The sequence below is a fragment of the Mustela nigripes genome, chromosome 2 (genome assembly GCF_022355385.1).
Source record: "Mustela nigripes isolate SB6536 chromosome 2, MUSNIG.SB6536, whole genome shotgun sequence".
Lineage (NCBI taxonomy): Eukaryota > Metazoa > Chordata > Mammalia > Carnivora > Mustelidae > Mustela > Mustela nigripes.
The window spans coordinates 101,307,729-101,331,379 of NC_081558.1; the positions used below are offsets into that span (position 1 = coordinate 101,307,729).

At 36.1% G+C, this 23,651-nt stretch overlaps 2 protein-coding genes across 10 annotated transcripts in view; both read right to left on the reverse strand.

Annotated features, from left to right (window-relative positions):
- The window catches only part of LRCH3 (leucine rich repeats and calponin homology domain containing 3), a 117,177-nt gene extending 112,192 nt beyond the window's left edge, over positions 1-4,985 (reverse strand). For 5 of the 9 annotated variants that reach the window (XM_059391141.1, XM_059391138.1, XM_059391135.1 and 2 more), the window contains exon 1: positions 4,499-4,984. In XM_059391141.1, coding sequence (XP_059247124.1) covers positions 4,499-4,892 — 394 coding nt within the window. In that variant the 5' untranslated portion in view covers positions 4,893-4,984. Of the gene's footprint in view, positions 1-4,498 lie in introns of all 9 variants that reach the window. The other 4 variants (XM_059391140.1, XM_059391137.1, XM_059391134.1 and 1 more) reach the window with 3 other exon arrangements.
- A 4,506-nt stretch (positions 4,986-9,491) lies between these two features.
- FYTTD1 (forty-two-three domain containing 1) overlaps positions 9,492-23,651 on the reverse strand; it is a 32,503-nt gene continuing 18,343 nt past the window's right edge. The window contains exons 4-9 of the mRNA XM_059391147.1: positions 20,180-20,292; positions 18,535-18,631; positions 18,036-18,097; positions 16,327-16,401; positions 14,961-15,087; positions 9,492-11,915 (exon numbers count right to left, since the gene is read on the reverse strand). Coding sequence (XP_059247130.1) covers positions 11,817-11,915; positions 14,961-15,087; positions 16,327-16,401; positions 18,036-18,097; positions 18,535-18,631; positions 20,180-20,292 — 573 coding nt within the window. The 3' untranslated portion in view covers positions 9,492-11,816. The remainder of the gene's footprint in view (positions 11,916-14,960; positions 15,088-16,326; positions 16,402-18,035; positions 18,098-18,534; positions 18,632-20,179; positions 20,293-23,651) is intronic.

Below are 23,651 nucleotides of genomic sequence, written 5' to 3' on the forward strand. Positions count from 1 at the left end.
CAGCTCAATAAATATTAGCTATTATTATCAATAGCATCACCATCTTCCTAGTTCTCCAGATTTAACAACTCAGTCATTTTTGGTGCATTCTGCCATTAAAAAAAATAAATTCAATCAGCGTTTGTATATTTTCATTTTCCAATATGATCTCTATTTTTCATTCCTTCAAAGATTTAATTATTATTGCAGCCACCCAACTAGATTACGAGGTTTCTTAATTCTTATAAGTTAAAGCCTCTTCTTATTTTTCCTTTATATTAGCTAGTACAATGCCTTACACATAAAAGTTTTGCTGTTACTAGACAAGTCACATAATTTTTACACTTATTTACATATTCCTCCATTAGATCCCTTGAGTTCACTGAGGGCAGAAAGTGTTGTTCTTTTTTGTATATCTGCACCTGCCAAATTCCTTAGCAAATGTCTGTTCAATGAATGAATATTGATTAGTCTCCCTATCTCAATCCCAATAAACCTATCCTCAATTTAGCTTCCACACATACAGAAGGTAGCCCATATACTCTCAAATCCAACCATTTATTCTGACCAAACTGGCGTGACCACAATATTATCAAGAGCAGTCTCACAGTATCAGTCAGGACTCTTGATTTTGTATCAAAAAATTCTGCTCAAATTAAGCAGAAAAGGGAATTTATTAGTTAGCATAATTTGAAAGCTCAAGGACAGCATTAACTTAAGGCCTGACTATTGATCCAAAGATTCAAACATTATCATCAGAACTTGGTCTCATTCTTTCCATCTTTTGGCTCTGCCTTCTAAGTTCCAGGCTTACACTGTATTCTCTCAGCAACTGCAGAGTCCAAAGCATGCCTCTTTCTCAATAGTTTCAATAAAACATTCACAATTAACAGACATGTGCAGTGACTGGAAATGTGCCCATCTCTGAACAATCACTATGGCCAGAAGGATGGCCTTCATTGACTGGTGAGGCCTGCCTCAGTCATGTGCACACCTTTGTGTTAAGGCAGGGCACCCATAAAACTGAGAGGGGTGATTTCCTAGGAAAACTGGAGTATTGTTATCAAATGAAAGGGGAATGCATAATGGACTGGCAAAATTAACTTATGTGCCATATACTCCAGGATTTATTTTGCATGTTGTCCACCACTGCCTGCAATGGCTTTCCTTCTTATTCCTGCCTATCCAAATCTAAGCTACATCCCTTCTGCCCTAAAAAATCTTCGGTGATCTCCAAGATTTTCCTTATCCACTGGATCAAGTTACCTATTCCCAAATAAATATTTCCCTTTCCCTAAAGAGCTATTTTTTTTTAACAAACAAGAGTGAAAAACCTCAAGAAAATGTTCCTGATGAATTCTAATCATGTAAAGTTATAAATGGTATGGCTAATATATGCTGTTTTCTTAGAACGTAAACTCTTGAAGGACAGCAGGCCTACCAGATACAGTCTATACATTATGAGAGAACAGAATGCATGGCAACTTTGATATATATCTGTATCTCTATATATTATACATATATATCAGATACATACATTATATATAAATATATATTATAATTATAGGTATTATACTATCGATATTAATACTAGATATTATAATATTTACCTATGCCTGTATCTACCTATATATATATCTATATATTTATATATAGATAGAATATTCAAATAATTTTCCTGGTTTTAAATTTTAAATAATGTAAACAAAATATTTTAGCTAACATAAGTTATATCTGAATTCATCAAAGTACCTAATACTACAGGTACACTATGGTTTTGGAGTTACTTCACACTAGGATCAAATCCTGGCTAATACTGCCTCTCCTGGCCTTTAACTACAGGTCTTCCAGCAAATGATCTAACATCTCCAAACCCTAACAGCAACAGTAATATCTACCTGCACACAGGGAGGCTATATGGTACAGGAGACAGAAAAGAGTTAGATGGATCTGGGCTGAAATTCTACCACTAATACAGTTACAAGACTTACTCTGAGGGGATTCCTCATCTGTAAATTCCGAGTGCCTCTTCATATGTAAATTGGGGGTAATAATGCTTAGTCCATTGGTTATTTTGAGCATTTAACAAGGCAATGTATTTTAAAACACCTAACAATGAAGAGCAAACAGTGTATACTCAATAAATGATGATATCCACATTAAATTATCTGCTTAAAATAATTCAAAGGGACACCTGACTGGCTCAATCGCACGTGACTCAATCTTAAGGTTGTGAGTTAAGGCCATATTGGGTGTAGAGATTATTTAATATTAAAACATTTAAGGGGCGCCTGGGAGACGCAGTCAGTTAAGCAACCAATTCTTGATTTTGGCTCAGGTCATGATCTCAGGGTTGTTGAGATCAAGCCTGTCAGCTCCATACTGGGTGTGGACCCTGCTTAAGATGTTCTCTCTCCCTCTCCCTCTCCAAAAATAAAAAATAAAAAATTTTAAAAATAAAATAATTCGGGGCACCTGAGTAGCTCAGTTGGTTAAACAACTGCCTTCTGCTCAGGTCATGATTCTGGAGTCCCAGGATCCAGTCTCGAATCTGGCTCCCTGCTTAGCGAGGAACCTGCTTCTCCCTCTGACCTTTCCCCTCTCATGCTCTCTCTCTCTTTTGCTCTCTCTCAAATAAATAAAAATTAAAATTAAAAAAATAATAATTCAGAGTACAGTAAGGGAAAAATTTATTGGGATTAGTTATTTTTCTACATAAATAGCTCTGGGTTTTCTTTTTTAATAAAATATATTTCTTCAAAGCAAAACATGTTAGTCCTAGAACTCTTTAAAAGCAGGTGAGATGGGGCACCTGCGTGGCTCAGTGGGTTGAGCCTCTGCCTTCGGCTCAGGTCATGATCTCAGAGTCCTGGGATAGAGCCCCACATATGGGGCTCTCTGCTCAGCAGGGAGCCTGCTTCCTCCTCTCCCTCTGCCTACCTCTCTGCCTACTTGTGATCTCTCTCTGTCAAATAAATAAATAAAAATATTAAAAAAAAAAAAAAGCAGGTGAGATAATGAACCAGATAAACTCCTGTAATCAACTTGTTCTTTAGCTTCAGGCTTAATATAGTGATACTGAAATGACTCACACCAATATAAAATCACTATATTACCCATCTCCTGAACAATCATATGCCATATAACCATCTCCTGAATAGAATCAGGAAATCTGGGGATGACTGACAATTTTAGATGTTGTCTATCAGAACATATGCAAAAGGCACATGGCTGTTCATATTTACCTTAGCAAGAAAGTTTAATTTCTGTAACATTCTCTAAAAATACAAAATATCTTCAGCACAACTGTTTCCAGAAAGAGATTAAATAATTAGACATTTAATTTTTCCACTTTACACTAGAGTGAAAATTTCTCTAGAAAGAAGTTTCTTGAAGTAGTTTAACGGTTCCATTTATCTTTTTTTTAACACGAGTAAATCATATGTAATACTCCTCAATCTTTAACGAGTGCACAAAGAAAATTATTGAATCAAATTTTAAAATAAATTTTTAAATTTTATTTTAAATTTTATTTAAATTTATATTAAATTTTCTCTAAATTTTAAATTTCTAAAATGAAGTAAAATGGAATAAATGTAAGACATAAAGTACTACACATTCTTTCACTATATCAAAAAACCACTAAATCAAAACCAAATACTTAAATACATCATACTATACAAACCTGTATAAGGGATTTTTCCCCTCCTTTGTGTTAAACATGAATAGACTCGGTTTTTAATCTACTCCCTAAGGAAGCTATATTTTAAACACAAGAAAAACATTACGTTGAATGCCTCAGTCACCAGACATTGTTCTCTACAACTAAGAAAACCAAATAATACCCAATTCCTTATTACCCTTCCTGTGTTCAAACCATGTAAAAAACAAAATAATGTTTATTTTTAAAAGCATTAAATACAGATACGGTAAACAATATGTGTCTTTTCTTCCCTCAACTTTTCTGGGAGGCGTGAGGAGGTAGAAAAGTAATGGGAGTCTGAAGTTATTTTCACAACTCTCCTAAGCCAACTAGATAAAGGTAGAGAAAGAAAAGTTACAGCCTAGGGTTCACATTAAAAACAACTCTCAAAGAAACGTCAGTGCTCAGATCAATGCTTCCCCGACAACGCAGTGACCAACGCTGCTCTGCTCTATTAAGAGAGATAACAATCCCAAATCTGAAAGGCCTGCAGAAACCGGGGCGGGGCAAGGGTCCACCTTAAGCAGCGGCAGAAGTTAATTTTCCAGGAGAATAAAACAGTAGTCCTCTATCCCTACGGTCCTCTTCCCCGAGAGATGCTGCAGTCTGCCGCCTCGCCCCAGGCTCGGGGTCTGGCCCGCAGGCCCGGGGGGGCTGGCCGGGTTGGGGCAGTCGGCTTCGCCCCGTTACCCGGGTCCCAAGCAGGCGCTATGGCACCGGTTGCTCTAACTATCTCCGAGTCCTGCCACCGTCTGGGGGCGCCTCCCGCCGCGCCCCGGGACCCACGTCGGCAGGGATGCCCCATGCCCCACTCACCCGCCCGGGTGGTGTCCGTCAGGTCGTGGTTGGCCGCTCCCCGGGGAAACTCCCTCAGTTTCCGGCCGCTCAGACTCAGCACCCCGGTCACTGCCGCCTCCTCCAGCGCTCGATCGAGGGAGCGGCTCCACGAACCCGGGCCAGGACCAGGGCCTGTCCCGGAGCTTGGGCCACAATTAACACCGGAGAGGTTACCTCCGGATGCTACTGGGCCAGAATACTCTGGAGCCGTGGCCACAGCAACCAAGCCCGCGGCCGCCATTTCCAGCCGACAACTCTCGAGCCCCCGGCTCAGCGCATGCGCTGCCAGAACTGATGGGTGGGCGGGGAAAGGGGCAGACAGACCCCGGACGGTTCTCTTGATGGGCAGGGCTTGCAGCGCCCCTCCGCACATCCAGGCGCTTGCCTCCGCCTACATCGAGGTTTTCAAGGGAAATTAAAGCGGAACTCACATATCTGGAGCAGCCCCCTCCTCTAGACTCCCCGTAGCATTTTTACCATGCCTCTACGAAAATATCTTTTAGAAAACGCTCCTCACAGAAACTTCTCTGCCTTCCTCCCGCAATACGGGAGGGTTAAACATTAAATTAAAGCTTCTCAACACTGCTGCCACCAGAAACATACGCATTGAGAGGGAACCCTGGGACGCGACATATAAAACGTTTTCCCAACTGCTGTCATTCTACACGCCAAGTGATCTAGATTGAGACGTGGATTTATTAACTATTATTGTCAGAGGTAAAAGTAAGTGCTAACCTGGCTACCAAACTCATGATCCTCATTGAAAGGGTTATATAAATGTTTTGGGTACTCCCTCCCTTTAAAAAAAAAACAAAAACAAAACAAACATTTTAAATAGTATTTGTCCTTTAGGCGAGATTTTATTGTTGAACAAATAAGGATGAACAGCATTCATGTCTAAATTTGTCTGGAACCAAAACCGAGGAAAAGAAAATATGACTATAATCTACACGTGGGAATTAGAATGGAAGAAATGATAAAAAAAAAAAAAATCACTGTTAACTGAAAAACTGGAAACTTCACTTTAAACCAGTTAGGTCTCATTTACATTGCAACCAGTCTCTAGCATATTCTTTCACACATTTAAGCCATTCCTGCTACATGATGTAAATTCCCCTACAATGAATTAACTAGTATTTATGGGAAATAAAAGAGGCTGACCCTTTCCCTAGGAGATTACAATCTAATAATCAGACAAATATACCAATTTGAGAGTAAGACAAAACAAAAGGCTAAGTAAAGGTAGTGGGGTTAAGCTATCAGAATTCAGAGAAAAACAGCAACAGTTAATATCTATCTGCACACAGGGAGGTTCTATGGTATAGCAGACAGAAAAGTTAGATGGACCTGGGCTGAAATTCTACCACTAATACTAGTTACATGACTTACTCTGAGGGATTCCTCATCTGTAAATTTCCAGTGCCTCTTCATATGTAAATTGGGGATAAGCCATTCCTGCTACATGATGTGAATTCCCCTACAATCAACCAACTAGTATTTATGGGAAATAAAAGAGGCTGTCAGGGGCCTTTCCCTAGGAGATTACAATCTAATCATCAAACAAATATACCAATTAGAGAATAAGACAAAACAAAAGGCTAAGTAGAGGTAGTGGGGTTAAGCTATCAGAATTCAGAGAAAAGGAATCTATCATGGATGAATGCTTTTGAACTAAATCTGAAGGACTATGAAATAGGCAAGGTAAGAGCAATATTCCAGATTGGGAGAAGTATCAACATGAACACACACAGGTATGATTTATAATGGTCCATGTGGAGAACATTTAGGGCCAAAGCCAAAAATTTCATGAGCCAGCAGAAGAAAATAGAGTTGGACAGCCTACCTATCATTCAAAGCCCAACTCTTCAATGAAACTTTGATTAGCACTTCCCCCAACTACTAGACGGAAGAGATTGCAAAAACATTTAATTTTAGAGAACAAAGTTGGGTTAGTAACAGTTGCTCAGAGAGTTGTTCTATGAACTCTTAATACTGCATTCCAGGTTCTTCAGCAGCAAGTTGCATGACTATTATCAATGTCATAATATGAGTATGGGTTACTACAATGGCAAGTGATGTGTCAGCTCAAAACAAATCCAATGTATGATTTTTTTGTTGTTGATATTCTGATCTTTCTAAATGTTTTGTTCTTCTTAGAAAGATTTTAAGGTATTAAAGAACAGGAGCTCATTTTGTATTTTTTTTAAAGAAATATTTCAATCTCGGGAAATGTTTCAACTACAGTGACTAAAGCACCATCATATATTCCATATTAAATGCTACAATGCTAAAGTTATCAGATATTTATAAAATGTACCACTGTCATCTGAATTTGATTACCTATTACATTCTACATTTACACTAAATTCTTCTAGCAAGTTCTCCATAATATGGCCTCATTTTCCTACCTACCTACACATGTATCTCATAACTGCAACATCCATGCTAATCCTGGTCTCTAAACTTCTGACCAAGTTTATAGACTGACATTACTTTGCCTATTAAACTGGATTTTAAGGTCATTAATACATTAAAGTCTGTAATTACCTTCCATACTCCAGAGCTGAGTATTTTAATAGGAGCTAAGGATGAATGGAAGCAGACACAGATGAGTTAGGTACTAATACAGCAGAGGTTATATATTACTATGAAAATGGCAGCTTGGTTAGAGAGAAAAAAAAATTTTTTAGAACAGGGTAGATAAACCTATAGGTATTTGAAATCCAAAAGAAAAGTCTGTGGATAGGAAGAGAAATGAAGATGCTCTATATATCACGAGAACAAGTCCTAGGTAAAGAAAGGCTGGAAGAAAAGTAATCAAGATGTTAATTTTTAAGACTTATAAGGATTTCAGTTACCTACAAAGGTAGATTATGAGGGAATTCTCATCCTACTCCTTCAGTCTTCCCCAGAAAATAAGTGAGAAGATCATCTTGTGAGAATAAGATACAGGAGGAATCACTATGAGGATTTCACCAAAGTGTCTAGTGATGAATTAAGGTGATGAGAAACAGTTGCAAAAAGGCTAAAAGCAAAAGTGCTACAGGGGCCTCTAACTTATTCTACAGCTGCTCTGTGGTTTGGAAGCAGGAGCTGAAAAATATAGGCAGTGAGGGTTAATGAATGTTAGGAATTGATACAGAGAACTTCCTGATTATCTGAAAGTTAACTCATTGAATGAATACCAGGGGCAATAGTTTCACTCTAATCTCAAGAGTTTTCCAGTTTTGTATCTCACTACCTCATGCAGAAACAGACTTTTCCCCTTCCTACTCACTAGATATATGTTGTGGTCACTCCTTTAAGACTCCATTTTTATAAACTCAAAGCAGTGGGATTAAAATCTTGACCAATCTTACCCTCTTCAAATGTAAAGCACAGAAACTGGCTTGATGAATACATTTTATAAATCCCTTTCTGACTCTTTAAATAAGCAGTGCTAATAACTGATTTTTTAAAACTTTATATAAGAAAATTTAGATGGTATGATTTTCTTCTCATTAAAGGGAAGTGGAAATAGTAGAAATCAGACACATACACACTAGGGAAATAATTTCCTATTCATCTTTAAACATCAGTAAACCTCATCCAAAATACAACTCAGAACAAGGGATTTCCAGCTCCAGCATGGTATTACTTCCTGGTTTCACCAAGCTTTTTGGTAATAGATAGAAGTAACATAAAGCAGGTAAAAAGAGGTGTTAAGAAGTCAACCATTTATAAGAAAATCTTTAAATCCCTATTCAATGGCCCACAATAGTATAAAATTCCTGTTATAAATGCTTGGGGTTTATTGTTCTCACTTTTAAAAGGGAATAGCTTCAAATTGATCTATGTAAGAACTGTCTTTAAAAGGAAGCTTAAATCTCCTTTTATATACAGTGACAACAGAACAATAATTCTGATGAAACTTCAAAAATCAGAAATGAAGAAATCATTTTCTGCCCTGATAACTGCCTGTATTCAGAATGTATGGTTTTCCTTTGTAGTCCAAAGTCAGCTATTTTTTTTTTTTTTACCTCTTTAAAGTAGTAAATCTAGACACATTAAGAAACAGAACAAAGGAGCAAAGGGAAAAGAGAAAAAACAAGAAACAGACTCCTTTACTATAAAGAAATGGTTACCACAGGTGAGGGATGGGTGAAATAGGTGATGGGTATTAAGGAGGGCACTTGTCATGATGAGTACTAGGTGATTAAAATATTTTTTAAAAATTAAATTAAATTAAAAGTTATCCTGTGTATACTGTGTGAATTATAAAGCTGACAGTAAAACATATTTAATTGAACAAAAAATTATCATTGGGCAATGCAGCCTACAAATTTCTTCATACTTAAAAGTATTTTATGATGTGTTTGTAATTTAAATTGTGAAATTTATGCCTATTAGAAAAAAATATGTAATGTCTAATTAGGAACACTGGCCTTTTCTAAGACATTTACATAACTTTAATACCAAAATAATTAAGTCTCAAAAATTATGGTAGAGTAGATTTACTTGTCATGCTACAAATGCTAAAGCACGGCTATTACCATTTCTTAGGTATCTGACAACCAAACATCATTCCACTACTTTCTTTGGATGTTCAAGTCACAGAAGCAGTTTATTATGACATGAGAATTAAAAGACCTGAGCTCAAAAAGTGACTCTGCCACATGTAAGTCTTGAAAAGCTGAGTCTCACTTGGCTAAGATACAGACCGAGAAGTTGAAATGGACGATCTTGAAAGGTTCATCTAGCCTGAAATTCTGCATTCTAAGTAAATTTCATTCTTTATTTTAAACTCCTCCTGGCTTCCTGTTTGGAGCTTACAGATGAAATGGTCAAAAGGCAGTCAGAATAGAAGTCTAGACTGACTTAACAATTTAACTGGTAGTTTTTCAAGCCCCCAAAATTATAAATATAATCACTACAAAGTTCTTTGTAACACAGAACAATCTAAAAATCACAACTCGATCTTTATAGCTAAGAATAAATGTGAGACCTGTAAGATTTTATTTGTTAAAAATGAACAGCTTCAGAATAGATCTAAATTTGTAACTTTTCCAAAAAACACCATAAAGTACAGTGTAAAGCATCTCCTCATTAAATACAAACTTTCATTTTGTGATGCACTGCATCAATGTTTTGCATACACCTTGATGCAAAGGAAATTTTAAGTTGTCCTGTTTAAAAAAAAATTTAAGAACTGAAAAAGGATGACTACAACCACATCCCAAGAAAGGAAATTTTCCTCCAATAAACCATATTCTTTTGTTTATATACAATGTTAGCACTCAAGAATTTTAATTTAGTTATAACAAAGGCAAAATTTCATATTTAAAATGAAAATGAAATTAGAGATGCACAAAAAGCAAAAGTTTAATATACCAAAGACACTGTTGTTTGATGCAATTAATGTCAGTATTTGGGACAATTTGTAAGGTTTTCAAGAAAAATGGCATTAATAATAGCTCTGTACAGTATTTAAAATAAAAAAAAAGAAAGCATCTTTATACCATATTTTCATGAACTGTTCTAAAGACAGCAAATCTGTGCTCAGTTGTTTTTCCTTTGCTTTAAAATAAGCTATCAGTAATTCCAAACCAGTCTAAAATAAGATGGACTGTTAATGGATGAAATCTAAGCATCTGTACTTGCAAAAATGTTTTGCAATGAGTCCTTGGCCTAAGGAGACTAGAGTTTATTTTCAAATTGTGTGACTGGCTTCCAATAATCCCTTATCAGTAGACTTAACTGGCAAAATACCAGGTATTAAGGATCAGATTTAATTCTTTGGTATAAGCATGAAACTGTTAGGTGATACTTTTCCGTGGCTAGCATAAACCAAAGTAACCCAAGGAGCATGAGAGAAAACAGTGACATCTAATATGCAATGCAAGGCAGGCAAGAGTGATGACTTAATGTTTTGTTTTGTTCTATAGGGAAAATCAACACCAATACACTCCAAGGAAACTAACACCTATACTTAGAGGTTTTAACATTATAGCAAAACAAAAGGTTAAGCTTCAAAATGACTGGACTTGTAGCTGGACCGTGTTACTGCATTTTGGCATTATACTGTAACTTATAGTATACAACCATCTGAGGACTTTCAGCCTAGCTTGGCACAACAGATTAATTCCTCCCACTCCTCTAGTGTGTGGGAGAGAAAAAAAAAAACCCTCTCACCATAAATGCCTAAACTTTATACATACAAGAAAGGTATAAAACAAGGTTACAATGTAACTCTATTACCATTTCCGATATTTTTCTTTGCGACATATACAAGTGTTTTTTATTTTGAAACTGCATACTGTGTCATTAGCAAGCTTAAAAGGCTTATGAAATTTAACTTTTTTGAATAAGTCTAGGACTTTATGGCTATTGATTTTAACCATCAAAGTATCTAAGGGAATCAATCCATTTTGGTAATTTTAATTCTTCTAAATATTGTTCGAAGAATTCTTCATGGACACTAGATGCAAGGCTACATTAAATTCAAACAGTATATCTGTGTCCTGGGTTTTGAAGTTTTTCACCTCAGTTCTCTGTCCTCAACCTGCTACTTCCTCCTGTTTTCTTCATTTTCTAAACACAATTTTCAGGTTTTTACATTGGACCTTCTCTTCCAAGGTAATTTTGTAAACACACATTTATTTATAGCCTTTAAATATCAACATTTTAAACAAAGACTAATGCCTAGAGTCACATTTCTTGTTAGAAGTTCAGTATTAAAAATTAACAACTCTGGAGGATTAACCTAATGTCATCTGAAAAGAACCCAAATTCCAGATATTCCCCAAAATCTTAAAACTCAAAACTGGAATTCTAGTGATTTTTTTTTAATATATCTAATGAAGAAAAGTCAACTGCACTTATTACATCAACACTATTAAAGGATAGGTGACAGCAACAAAGGGACCTACTCATATCTCTGAAGACCAAGATTTACCATGGCAAAGTGTAAAAAATGAACAAAAGTGATGAGATCCTAAATACCACTATCATAAAAATAATTAATTTCTATCATTCTGTGTTCTTTCTGCTTCATGAGGAACCAAAGAAGTCAAACAGAGAATTGTTCTGTCTGGACCATGAAATCTTAAGAACAGATACGTATATTCCCTGTTACTCTTTCAGGGAGTTATTTATACATGTTTAAAAAAAAAACAAAACACACTTCAAAAATAAAAATAAGAGTTATTTAGCCTTGTGAATATTTTGAAATAAAGTTTCTTGAATTTTTGTGATGAACTCTTCAAGCAATTCAACTTTTAAAACAGAGGCATCACTCAAAAGTCCCTTTGACATGGATCTATCCCACAGTTACAAAACGGCTTCCTCCTTTGTTGAATGTGAGAGTAGCTCTTTGTTCCTTCAGGATCCCAAATCGCTCATTCAAAGTCATCCCTGTCTAGAGAAAACAAAATAAAAAAATTAACAACTTGACTATTAGCCGTATTTGCTTAAGAACAATAATGTGATCATAATGGTAATTCAAAGCAACAACTAACATTTCCTAAATATTTATGCATACAAACTCATTTAACTCTAACAAAAATCACATATATGAAATAGGTGAATTTAGTGAGGTTCGGAGAAGTTAGTTAACTTGCCTACTTGCAGCTCCAGAATTTCAACCTAGTGATCTGACTCACAATCTCTACCTCCTAACCCCTATAAATGCCTACATTATACACTACATAAAACTCATTACCATAATGCCCAAAAGTCATAAATCCAAGAGTTTCTCTATATGAATTGTTTTTAGGCTCTACAAACATTGCCACAAATTCTAGTGATGTCTCTGATAAAAGACAAAATCTACTTGTGAATATTTGAAACCTATTTTTTTTTTAATTTTTTTGTTTGACAAAGAGAGAGAAAGACCACAAGTAGGCAGAGAGGCAGGCAGAGAGAGAGTGGGGGAAGCAGGCTCCCTGCCGAACATAGAGCCTGATGTAGGGCTCGATCCCAGGACCCTGAGATCATGACCCGAGCTGAAAGCAGAGGCTTAACCCACTTAGCCATCCAGGTGCCCTGAAACCTATTTTTTTTTAAAGATTTTGTCAGAGAAGAGAGAGGGAGAGAAAAAGTGCAAGTGTGCACACTAGCAGGGGGAGCAGCAGGAAGAGGGAGAAGCAGGCTCCCTGCTGAGGAAGGTGTGGGACTTGATCCAAGGACCCTGGGATCATGACCTTAACCAAAGGCAGAAGCTTAACTGACTGAGCCACCCAGGCATCCCCGAAACATACTTTCTTGAATTTCTATGAGTTTTTGAATTTCTGTGAGTTCCTCACAGAAATTCAAATCCACATCTGGTTTTTGATTAACAACCAAATTATATGTCACCGTTTCTTTTTTTAAAAATATGTATGTATATATACATATTTTTAAATTTTATTTATTTAAACGACAGAGAGAGAGTGCGCAAGCAGGCAGAGTAGCAGGCAGAGGGAGAGGGAGAAGTGGGCTCCCTGCTTAGCAGGGAGCCCAACACAGGGCTCAGTCCCAGGACCCTGGGATCATGACCCAAGCCGAAGGCAGTCACTTCACCAACTGAGCCACCCAGGCGCCCCTATGTCATCATGTAACCATGACAAAATAAAATAAAAAGTAAAACAAACTTGGTCAAACTTCTGTCCATACTCCCTATTTCAATTCCACACTCATCAATGGATACAAAAATAAAAAAAGCATTTGACAAAATCCAACATCCATTCATGATAAAAATTCTCAGTCAATTATGAATAAAGGGAACTCCCTCAACCTGATAAAGAGAATCTACTAAAAACCCACTGCTAACATCATACACAATGGTGAAATACTTCATGCTTTCTCCTCATGCCTGGGGACAAGGCAAGCATACCATGCTCTCACCACTTCTATTCGACACTGTACAGAAGGTTCTAGCCATCACAATAAAGAAGAAAAAGAAAAGGTTTAAAGATTGAGAAGGAATTTGAAGGATGACATGATTGTTTACAAAGAAAATCCTAAGGAATCCACAAAACTGCTGAAGTAGTTAAGTGAATTTTAGCAAGAATCACAAGACACAAAGTAGAATGTAATATAAAAACTGTCAAAACCACAGTGAGACACACCACCTACAAGCACTTGGAATAATCAAATGACAGGCAACAACAAGTGTAGATGAGGATGTGGAGAAATTTAGAACTCTCATACATGCTGGAAGGAATGTAAACAGTGCAGCCAAATTGGAAAACAAGTCTGGCAGTTCATAGATGATAGGATCTAGGAATTCTGCTGGTAGGTTTTTATCCAGGGGAAATGGAAACACCTACTCATACAAAAGACATGTACGGGGCACCTGGGTGGCTCAGTGGGTTAAAGCCTCTGCCTTTGGCTTGGGTCATGATCCCAAGGTCCTGGGATGGAGCCCCACACATTGGGCTCTCTGCTCAGCAGGGAGCCTGCTTCTCTCTCTCTCTGCCTGCCTCTCTGACTACTTGTGATCTCTGTCAAATAAAGAAATAAAATCTTAAAAAAAAAAAAAAGACATGTACATCAATGTGCAGATGACCATTATTCACAACAGCCACAGAATGGAAATAGCCCAAGTGTCTATCAACTGATGAATGAAAAATTAAATACAGTATATCCATATGATAGAACATTATTCAGTAATAAAAAGATCATACCCTATGGATGAAACATGAAAATACTATGCTAACTGGATGTGGTGCATAAACAATGAATGTTGCAACACTGAAAAAATTAAATTAAATTTAAAAAAAGAAAAGAAAAAAATACTATGCTAAGTAAAAGAAGTCAGTCACAAAAGACCACATATTTTATGATGCTATTCATATGAAATGTCTACAATAGGCTTATCTATGGAAACAAAAAGTAGGGATGCCTGGATGGCTCAGTTGGTTAAACGTCTGCCTTTGGCTCAGGTCATGATCCCATGGTTCCAGGATCGAATCCCACATTAGGCTCCTTGCTCAGCAGGGAACCTGCTTCTTCCTCTGCCTCTCACCGCTACTTGGCTCGCTCACTCTCTCTCACAAATAATTAAGAAATCAAAAATTTAAAAGTTAAATAAAATAATAATAAAAAAGAAAGTAGATCCATCAGTGGCTTCCCAGGGTTGAAGAGACTTAGGACACCCTATTTAATTCATTACACACTTTTTAAAATTAATTAAGATATTCTCAATCAGGGGCGCCTGGGTGGCTCAGTGGGTTAAGCCGCTGCCTTCGGCTCAGGTCATGATCTCAGGGTCCTGGGATCGAGTCCCACATCGGGCTCTCTGCTCGGCAGGGAGCCTGCTTCCCTCTCTCTCTCTCTCTCTGGCTGCCTCTCCGCCTACTTGTGATTTCTCTCTGTCAAATTAATAAATAAAATCTTTAAAAAAAAAAAAAAAACCTCTAAAAAAAAAAAAGATATTCTCAATCAATGGCCCACAGAAATACAAATTAACAAAAAAATTTACCTGTTTTCCAACACTATTTATGTCAAATTGTAAGGGGACACCTTTAGGGACTTTCTTTACATCAGATTGTTCCCGTTTTGTCAAGAATGAGGGTACAGCAGCACGAGTTAACCGTGGTTTCTGAGTTCTGTTAGGAAAAAAGTTAGTATGAAATCAGATAAGCTTAATAATCAAAAACAGAAAAATAAATTATCTGGTACATAAGACATCTTGATTTGTACACATGTTCCAATGGATAGGGCTATTCTGTGTTCTCAAAAAAGTACACCAGTCCTCCCTTTTCCATAGGGTATACATTCCTGAACTGCCCCTCACCCCCACTGGCAGATACCTGAAACTGCAGATAGTACTGAACCCCTACACATACTATATGTTTTTTCCTATACATACATACCTATGATAAAGCTTAATTTATAAATTAGGAATGGTGTGAGATTAACAATAACTAATAATAAAAAAGAACTGTAGCAATATACTGTAATAAAAGTTGTATGAAAATGGTCTCTCAAAATGTTCTCCTCATTCAAAATGTTATTGTACTCACCATGTGAGATGATAAAATGCCTAAATGATGAGATGAAGTGAGGTGATTAATGTAGGAATTGTGCTGTAGTTGTCAGGCTACTACTGACCTTCTGACAATACATCAAAAAGAGGACCATCTGTTTCCAGAGCATGGTTGACTGGGTAACTGAAACCATGAGAAGTGAAATCACAGACAAGGGGGTACTACTGTACCTGGTTCTTGACTAATCTAGAGACTAAAATTTATAATCACTCATAGAATACCTCTTTAAGTAGAATTATAAACTTTTCAACAATCTGGAATGATTGGGGACTCAACCTCTGTTTTCTTCATTTACTAAAATGGCTGAAGAGATGAAATTCAAAACAAACCTATAAAGTTTATAATGCAATAAACATAATGGAATGGTTAACTAAATTAAGGTCATCCAGATAAAAGAACACACGAGGAAGTCTTTAAAAAGAAGGCAGATCTGTAGGTACTGAAAAGTAAAGACACAGGAGAAAATAGCAAATACATATATAGCATTCCCTCATTTATCATTATACATAAAAAAGAAATGTATATACTACTTAGTATATATGCACCACCTTTTTTTTTTTTTTTTAATAAAAACACGAAACTGTTAAAAGTGGCTACTTTGGGGCTACAGAACCAGGAATCAAGAAAATTTTAACTTTATAATATACTATTTCCACCCTGTACTACAAGTATTACTTTTATCTTTGCCGTAGTTTATCTTAACTTGGATATCATGAGAAGTCCAACACTTTTCTATTACCTACTGAATAGGTAACAACTGAGAGGTTATAATTTCTGCACAATAAAAGGAGGACTTACACTGGACACTGCACTGCTCCAGGATTATCAATAGAGACAGTCAAAATTCCTCCATTTGTGGTGGAAGTCCGCCATCTAGTTTCAAAAAACCAAAAACTTCATTGAAGTGCAAGTTTATAAAACCTGTAGTGTATTTCATATAAAAACATGCATTTTAAAGTAGATATCACTTTTTCTTAGCTTTTAAAAAATACTAAGCCCCACAATAATATAATTAATCAGCATCTTGGGTATAGGAACCAGACACTTAAATTTGTTAAGTATTTTTCAGTGTAATAAATATATGTACATTAAATTAAATACAGAAAAGATTCTAATGAAAAGTAACAGTTCCCAGTTTTCTCTCCCAACTTACTGCTCCCCAGAGGCATACCTTTCCTGATCTCCAATGGCAGCAATTTTCACCTTTCCTATTTTTACTGTTTGCTAGTTCCTCCAGTTCACTGTTCAAGATGAACATTTTGATATCTATATATCACTATTTTACCTCCATTATAACTTCATAAATACTTAAATCTCTCTCAGTTTCTTAAATCTCTTTCTTTTAATCTCTCTCAACACCATCCCCTCCCAACTTTGTATGAAAGAACAGTAGTACCTCTACTCCTTCCTTCTACCTCTTCTCCCACTTTGCACCTATTTTTTTTATCAGCTCTACTTTTATATTTATGTTACTCAAAATCAGACACTTTCACCATATTGTTAACCAAATAAAGTATTATGTGCTTTTTCCCCCTACAGGTTTATTCTCAAAAGTTCAAAACAGGGGTGCCTGGGTGGCTCAGTGGGTTAAGCCTCTGCCTTTGGGTCAGGTCATGATCCCTGGGTCCTGGGATCGAGCCCCATATTGGGCTGTCTACTCAGCAGGGAGCCTGCTTCCTCCTCTCTCTGCCTGCCTCTCTGCCTACTTGTGATCTCTCTCTCTCTGTCAAATAAATAAATAAAATCTTTAAAAAAAAATTCAAGACAAACAGCATTTATATTATTACAATTATATAGGCATTGTTCATTGCAGAAGCAAACAGCTTATTATTATTTCTTTCCTTATGGTTCCCAATGTCATGACTCCCATGCAAAAGAGTATTGTGAACACCAAGTTCAAACAGTTTCTTTTCTTACACTCTGCTCATTTATAGCTGGCATCACATCTGGACTAACACCATGTTTTATACATTTTGTTTTTCAAAAAGTAGCCATAGTTCCAAATAATTTAATCTCAAAACCTGATCTTATTGATGGAATTAGAGTATTACAACTCACACGTCAGAAGTGCAATTCTAACAGACAAAAAATGTATTTTTAAAAAATTTTTATGGGGTTGGGGATAAAAAAAGAATATGTGAGGAGGAAAAACATCCTATTATAAAATTAAAGGTTTACAAGTTTTCTAAAATCTCTATTGGGTTTTCTTATATTTATTCCCTGAATAGGTTCACTTATATAAAGGCAGTTACAGATAATAAAGATCTATTTCATTAAAATGGAATAGGTCATTTTTTTTTTTTAAATAGAGTTATGTATTTGTTGTTAAAACTCATAACATGGACATGTGAAAATATAAAAGGCTCTTAGGGGAAAAAAACAAAGAACAAAATGGATTCATCTATTTCAGGTCAAGGGTTAATACACTTTTGGTCTCATTTAATTTCTGGGTTGCTAGTATTCTGGGAATTTTGAAATGACATCTTGAAAAACAAATTGAAACTTACTGACGAGTTCTCTTTGCTACTACATCGTCTAGCAGTTGTTCTGTGTTCAACTGGGCCTGAACCTGAAGGGGAAAAAAAAAGCAGTAGATCCCATAGAAAGCAGAGGATTTGAATCCAAAAAGCAATCCTGCTCTGTAACTTTATAACCCAGTGTGGTGTGTGTATGAATGCAAGAGAGGCATGTGACTATTCTGGCAATACCTCTTTGTTGGGGTTCCTATATCAGAACAAGTGGTAAAACAAATTTATACCTAAGTAGCACCTTAAACTCCTAAGATGCTGCTACTGATGACAACAAGAGAGAGAAAAGAAAAAATAAACAACCAAAAGAACTAATCTAATGTCACAGTCTCCATATCCCAAACCCAACCCCTACACCTCAACCAGGGGCTATGATTGAGGATTATTCAATCCTATGATTGAGGATTATTACTAAAGGAAGATGTTCAAGATCCCTTGAGTAAAAAGAAAGCACCAGCAAGGGTTTTTTTTTAAATACCTTTAGGCCTCTTCTGAAAAGAAAAGTTGCCTGACGAGTATCTTTCTGATGACTTAATTTATTTCCACTCCTGGTAAAATTGGCTGGAATGTTATTTCTGCAACAAAAACACACACATAGTGAATAGTCTCAGTCATTTAATAACTCTCAAACATCCTGAGAAAAAATAAGCAAAAATAGTTAAATTCATAGGTTGGACATTTGAGGTATACTAAACATAAAGACTCTGAATTATTTTCTTATTTATATAAAGCTATTGAGATTCAATTTTTAAATATCTTTCTGTAGCATGCTACATAACAACCTAGTTAATTCTGAATATTCCAACATAGAATATCTCTTCTGAAGACATTAAAAATAACATTTTTAATGCTATTTCTTAAATTTGCTGAAAAACATATGTACAGATTTATTTACAGGATTAGTAAAAAGAAAATCACAGCTAGGTATATCATAGTCAACTGCTGAAACCCAAAAGTAAAGAGAAAATCTTGAAAAATAACAACTACAGTTTTCCATTCTCCCTCAGAAACCTTTATATATTAATATAAATCACACAGAAACTTAGTCTTCCACTGCTTGCTCTTTCACACAAGGCAATGTACTCTCAATTATGTTTGACTTGACTTTCACCAATTCCCTTCTAATCTCTATGTGAGGTCAGTAAAATATGAGAGAACAAATTTTTCGTATTTATCTAGTATGTATTTTTTATAAACACTTAACAGACTGCCTAGTCTTATCTCCAGTTTTAGAGAGACTCAAATTTTCCTAGCTAGCACAATTAACATGGGTCATTAATGCCTCATGTAACGGACAAGTTCTTATTTAAGAAGTTACCATTTTCCAAAAGCTACTACACCAAATGATTCTCAAAAGAAAAAGAGACGGTAGTTAAGTGAAACTGAAACTCCAGCCATTCCACTTTACTTAGTTTTTGTTTTTGAATTATCTTCCACAAGAGATGAATAAGTGGTATTTGAAACTAAAATAATATAGACACTTCAGTTTATCAACTTCCTTTCTGCCCATTTTATACTTACAGAAAACAGAATGTCATAACAATAGGTCACATTTTTAAGTTTCTGTTATGCTTTCCATTTAACATAATAATCTCAGCTATGGAGGGCCTGGTTGGCTCAATAGAGCATGTTAACTCTTTATCTTGCTTGGGTTGTGATTGAGAGCGCCACATTACACATCAAGATTACTTTTTTAAAAATTCAGCTTAAGAAGCATTCATGAAAAATTCTTTGTAGTTTGCTTTTTCAACAAGTACATTGTTCTCTTAAGAGTGCTTGAGACCAAACAGCAATTTTAACTTTTAGAATTCCCAATTTTGAATAATTCCTGCAGAGTTGTTTTTACCTAACAATCAATTTTATAATTTTATTCTATATGCAAACAGAGATATTAAAGCAGACAGATGCTTAAGTTTATAATTTGTTAAATTCATCAATAATAGTGGGTCTAAGAAATAAGAAAGCCATTACTGAATGCTTCCACGTTGGATGTTCAAAGAGACATCCCAAATATGTGTCTTGAAAATGACCACTACAAATATATTCATTTGATCATTTAGGTGCATAAAGTGTTATCTTTATTTATTCAGGATAGCACAGTATTACCATATTTGAGTACTTACTTTCTATTTAACTGGTTAGGTCTCTTGAGAACTGCAACTGCTTTTCTCTGTACTTCATTTTGTCTCAGAAGGCTGGCCTTCCTTTTTAATGCTGGAAAATATCGTTCTATATTCTTTCAGAAGGCAAAAAACTATGTTAAGAGATTGCTTTTTGCTATACACCCTACTACAATAAACATTTCTGAAGCAGAATAAACAGAGACTGCTGAGATGTGCACGTTATTAGAGAAGCTAAAATGACTTGAAAATCTCCAGTCTAAGGGACTAAAAAGATAGCAACCACATCCATACTTAAAATACTTTCAGCAAAAGAAGAATCCTTTTTTCTATTTTGGATATGTTCACTTAGGTATTCTGGGGGATGCACAGGGAAACATAGCCCTAGAGCTCAAGAGAAGAATCAGGAAGCCAGAAACATAAATTAAGGAATCACTTATATAAACATGATTTTTGATTACCAAGTGACGGATAAGAGGGCCAAGTTCCAAAACAAATGTGTGAAAAAAGGCGGTTATAACAGCAAAGAAGTCTGAGTAGAGAGTTACAAGGAAAAAAAGGAATCAAGAAAATAGGCACGTGAAATGTACACTTTTTCTCCCTTACCTATATAAATTCAATCCAGCATTAAAGCCTAATTCAGACTGTCATATTTTCCATGACTTTTCAAAAAGTTCTTGGCAATACAAACTGTTCTCTTTTTTTCCTAAAGATTTTATTTATTTATTTGACAGAGAAACACAGCCAGAGAGGAACACAAGCAGAGGGAGTGGGAGAAGCAGGCTTCCTGCCAAGCAGGGAGCCCAACGTGGGACTCGATCCCAGGACCTTGGAACCATAACCTGAGCTGAAGGCAGACGCAGGCAACCTATTAAACAGTATCTTAAACTTAATCTAGATTACTTTATTGTATTTCAAAAACATCAACTGACTAAAAAAACATAAAAATTGTAAGTCTTCATTTTCATGAACATTTGGAAAAGAAGTAAATGTAAAGTCAAGGATAAAGAATATCAAGAGTATAGAGGAAATGTTAGGAAATTAGACTAATAACCCATTTCAAACTTTGTATTCTGTCTTTAATAATAACACCAAGTATCATTTTATGGGTAAATGTAAGTTCCCTCTATGCTGCTGTCACATGTTTTCTTCCTTCAAAGTACCTCCCATATTAAACCAGTTATTTGTATGATAATTTATTTAATGTTTATCTCAGCTCTCCATGAGGGATTTTCTACTGAGCTACTGCAGAATTCCTTACATCTAGGACATAGTCAGTACCCAATCACATTAATTAAATGATAAAAACACAGACTAAGATAATAACAATCCATTAATACATGCCGAACATATTCCATGGATCTAACGTTTGTATATATGCATAAATGTGTTTTTTTAAAGTGTAAGGGGGGTGGCACCTAGGTGGCTCAGTCAGTTGAGCATGTGCCTTCGGCTCAGATCATGATCCCCATGTCCCAGCTCAGTGGGGAGTCCACTTCTCTCTCTCTCTCCCTGCTTGTGCTCTCTTTCTCCCAAATGGATAAATATAAATACATAAATAAATAAATAAAAGTGAAAAGGTAAGTTTTTCTTTCACAATAATTTTGATATAAAAAATTATACCTTGAGTGGAAAAACTTTAAGGTATTTAAATTTTATGTCAATTTTACCAAGGCATTATTTAACATACAGTAAAATTTTAGGTGTACAATTTGATGAATTTGAGTTATTACATATAATCATGTAATGACATCAAAATCAAGATATAGAATACTGCACTCATCCTAAAACACTTCCTTGTGCCCCTCTGCAGTCAGTTCCCTTCCATGACCTTACTCCCCACAAGGCAATGACTGATCTGTCACTACAGTTTAGCCTTTTCTACAATTTCAAATAAATGGAATCATACAGAACATAGTACTATGTTTTCCTTTTGCTTAGCATGATGTTTTGAGGTGTATCTGTGCTGTCATATACATTGATGTATTCCTTTTTTATTGCTAAATAGAATTCCATAGTATGGAGACATTTATTTTTACTATTAAAACCAGACAAGTGATTAAAACCACCCATTATGGGGTGCCTGGGTAGCTCAATGGGTTAAGCCACTGCCTTTGGCTCGGGTCAGGATCTCAGGGTCCTGGGATCAAGCCCCGCATCAGGCTCTCTGCTCAGCGGAGAACCTGCTTCCCCCTCTCTCTCTGCCTACTTGTGTACTTGTGATCTGTCAAATAAATATATAAAATCTTTAAAAAAAAAAATCCCATTAGTGGGAAATAGCTTCTATATATACACAACAGCAACACAACTTTTTTTTTTTAAGATTTTATGTATTTATTTGACATACACACACACACAGATCACAAGTAGGTAGAGAGGCAGGCAGAAAGAGAGGGGGGAAACAGGCTCCCTGCTGAGCAGAGAGCCTGACGCAGGACTCAATCCCCGGACCCTGAGATCATGACCCAAGCTGAAGGCAGCAGCTTAACCCAATGAGCCACCCAGGCACCCCAGCAACAAAACTTTTTAAGTTGACATTAGTACTAAATGGTTTACTATTACCAAAGTCAAGTTAAAAGTAATACAAAATACAACTGGGTTGCTCAGTTGGTTAAGTGTCTGCCTTCAGCTCAGGTCATGATCCCCAGGTCCTGGGATCAAGTCCCGCATCAGGCTCCTTGTTCAGTGGGGAGTCTGCTTCTCCCTCTCCCTCTCTCTCTGCCTCTCCCCCATGCTTACGTGTTTTCTCTCTCTCTCTCAAATAAATAAATAAAATATTTTTAAAATTAAAAAAATTTAAAAAACATTTTTTTAAAGTTCTATGGGGAAAATAAAGTTCTATGGAACATAACATACTCTTCAAGCTTTGGGAAATTCTGAATCAAACAGAAAAAAGTTATAGAATTGATACTGACGAAATTATATATATCACTGGAAAAACCTCTAAAGAACATAAACACAACTTTAACCTGATGGGTTATTTTTAATTGACTCTAAACAACAAAGAGAAAAAAAAATTCATTACTGGAGACAACCATTCCCCTGTTGGCACAGCTACTTGCTCTCAGTAAATACTAGTTACATAAATGGTAGGCTATCTTCCCAGTCATTCCCTTCACAGATAGAAAATGTATTTTTGGGGCACCTGGGTGGTTCAGTAGGTTAAAGCCTCTGCCTTTGGCTTGGGTCATGATCCCAGGGTCCTGGGATCGAGCCCCAATCGGGCTCTCTGCTCAGCGGGGAGCCTGCTTCCCCCTATCTCTCTGCCTCTCTCTCTGCCTACTTGTGATCTCTCTCTCTCTCTGTCAAATAAATAATCTTTTTAAAAATGTATTTTTATCAAAATAATATCTCGCTAATTCACATAAGCTATGGAAAATGAGAGATAAAGTAACAACATCTAATTATCGTCAGAACTTTTTTAAGGTGTAAAATTCCTAAGTACATATAACAATTCAAGGCCAATTAAGCTATT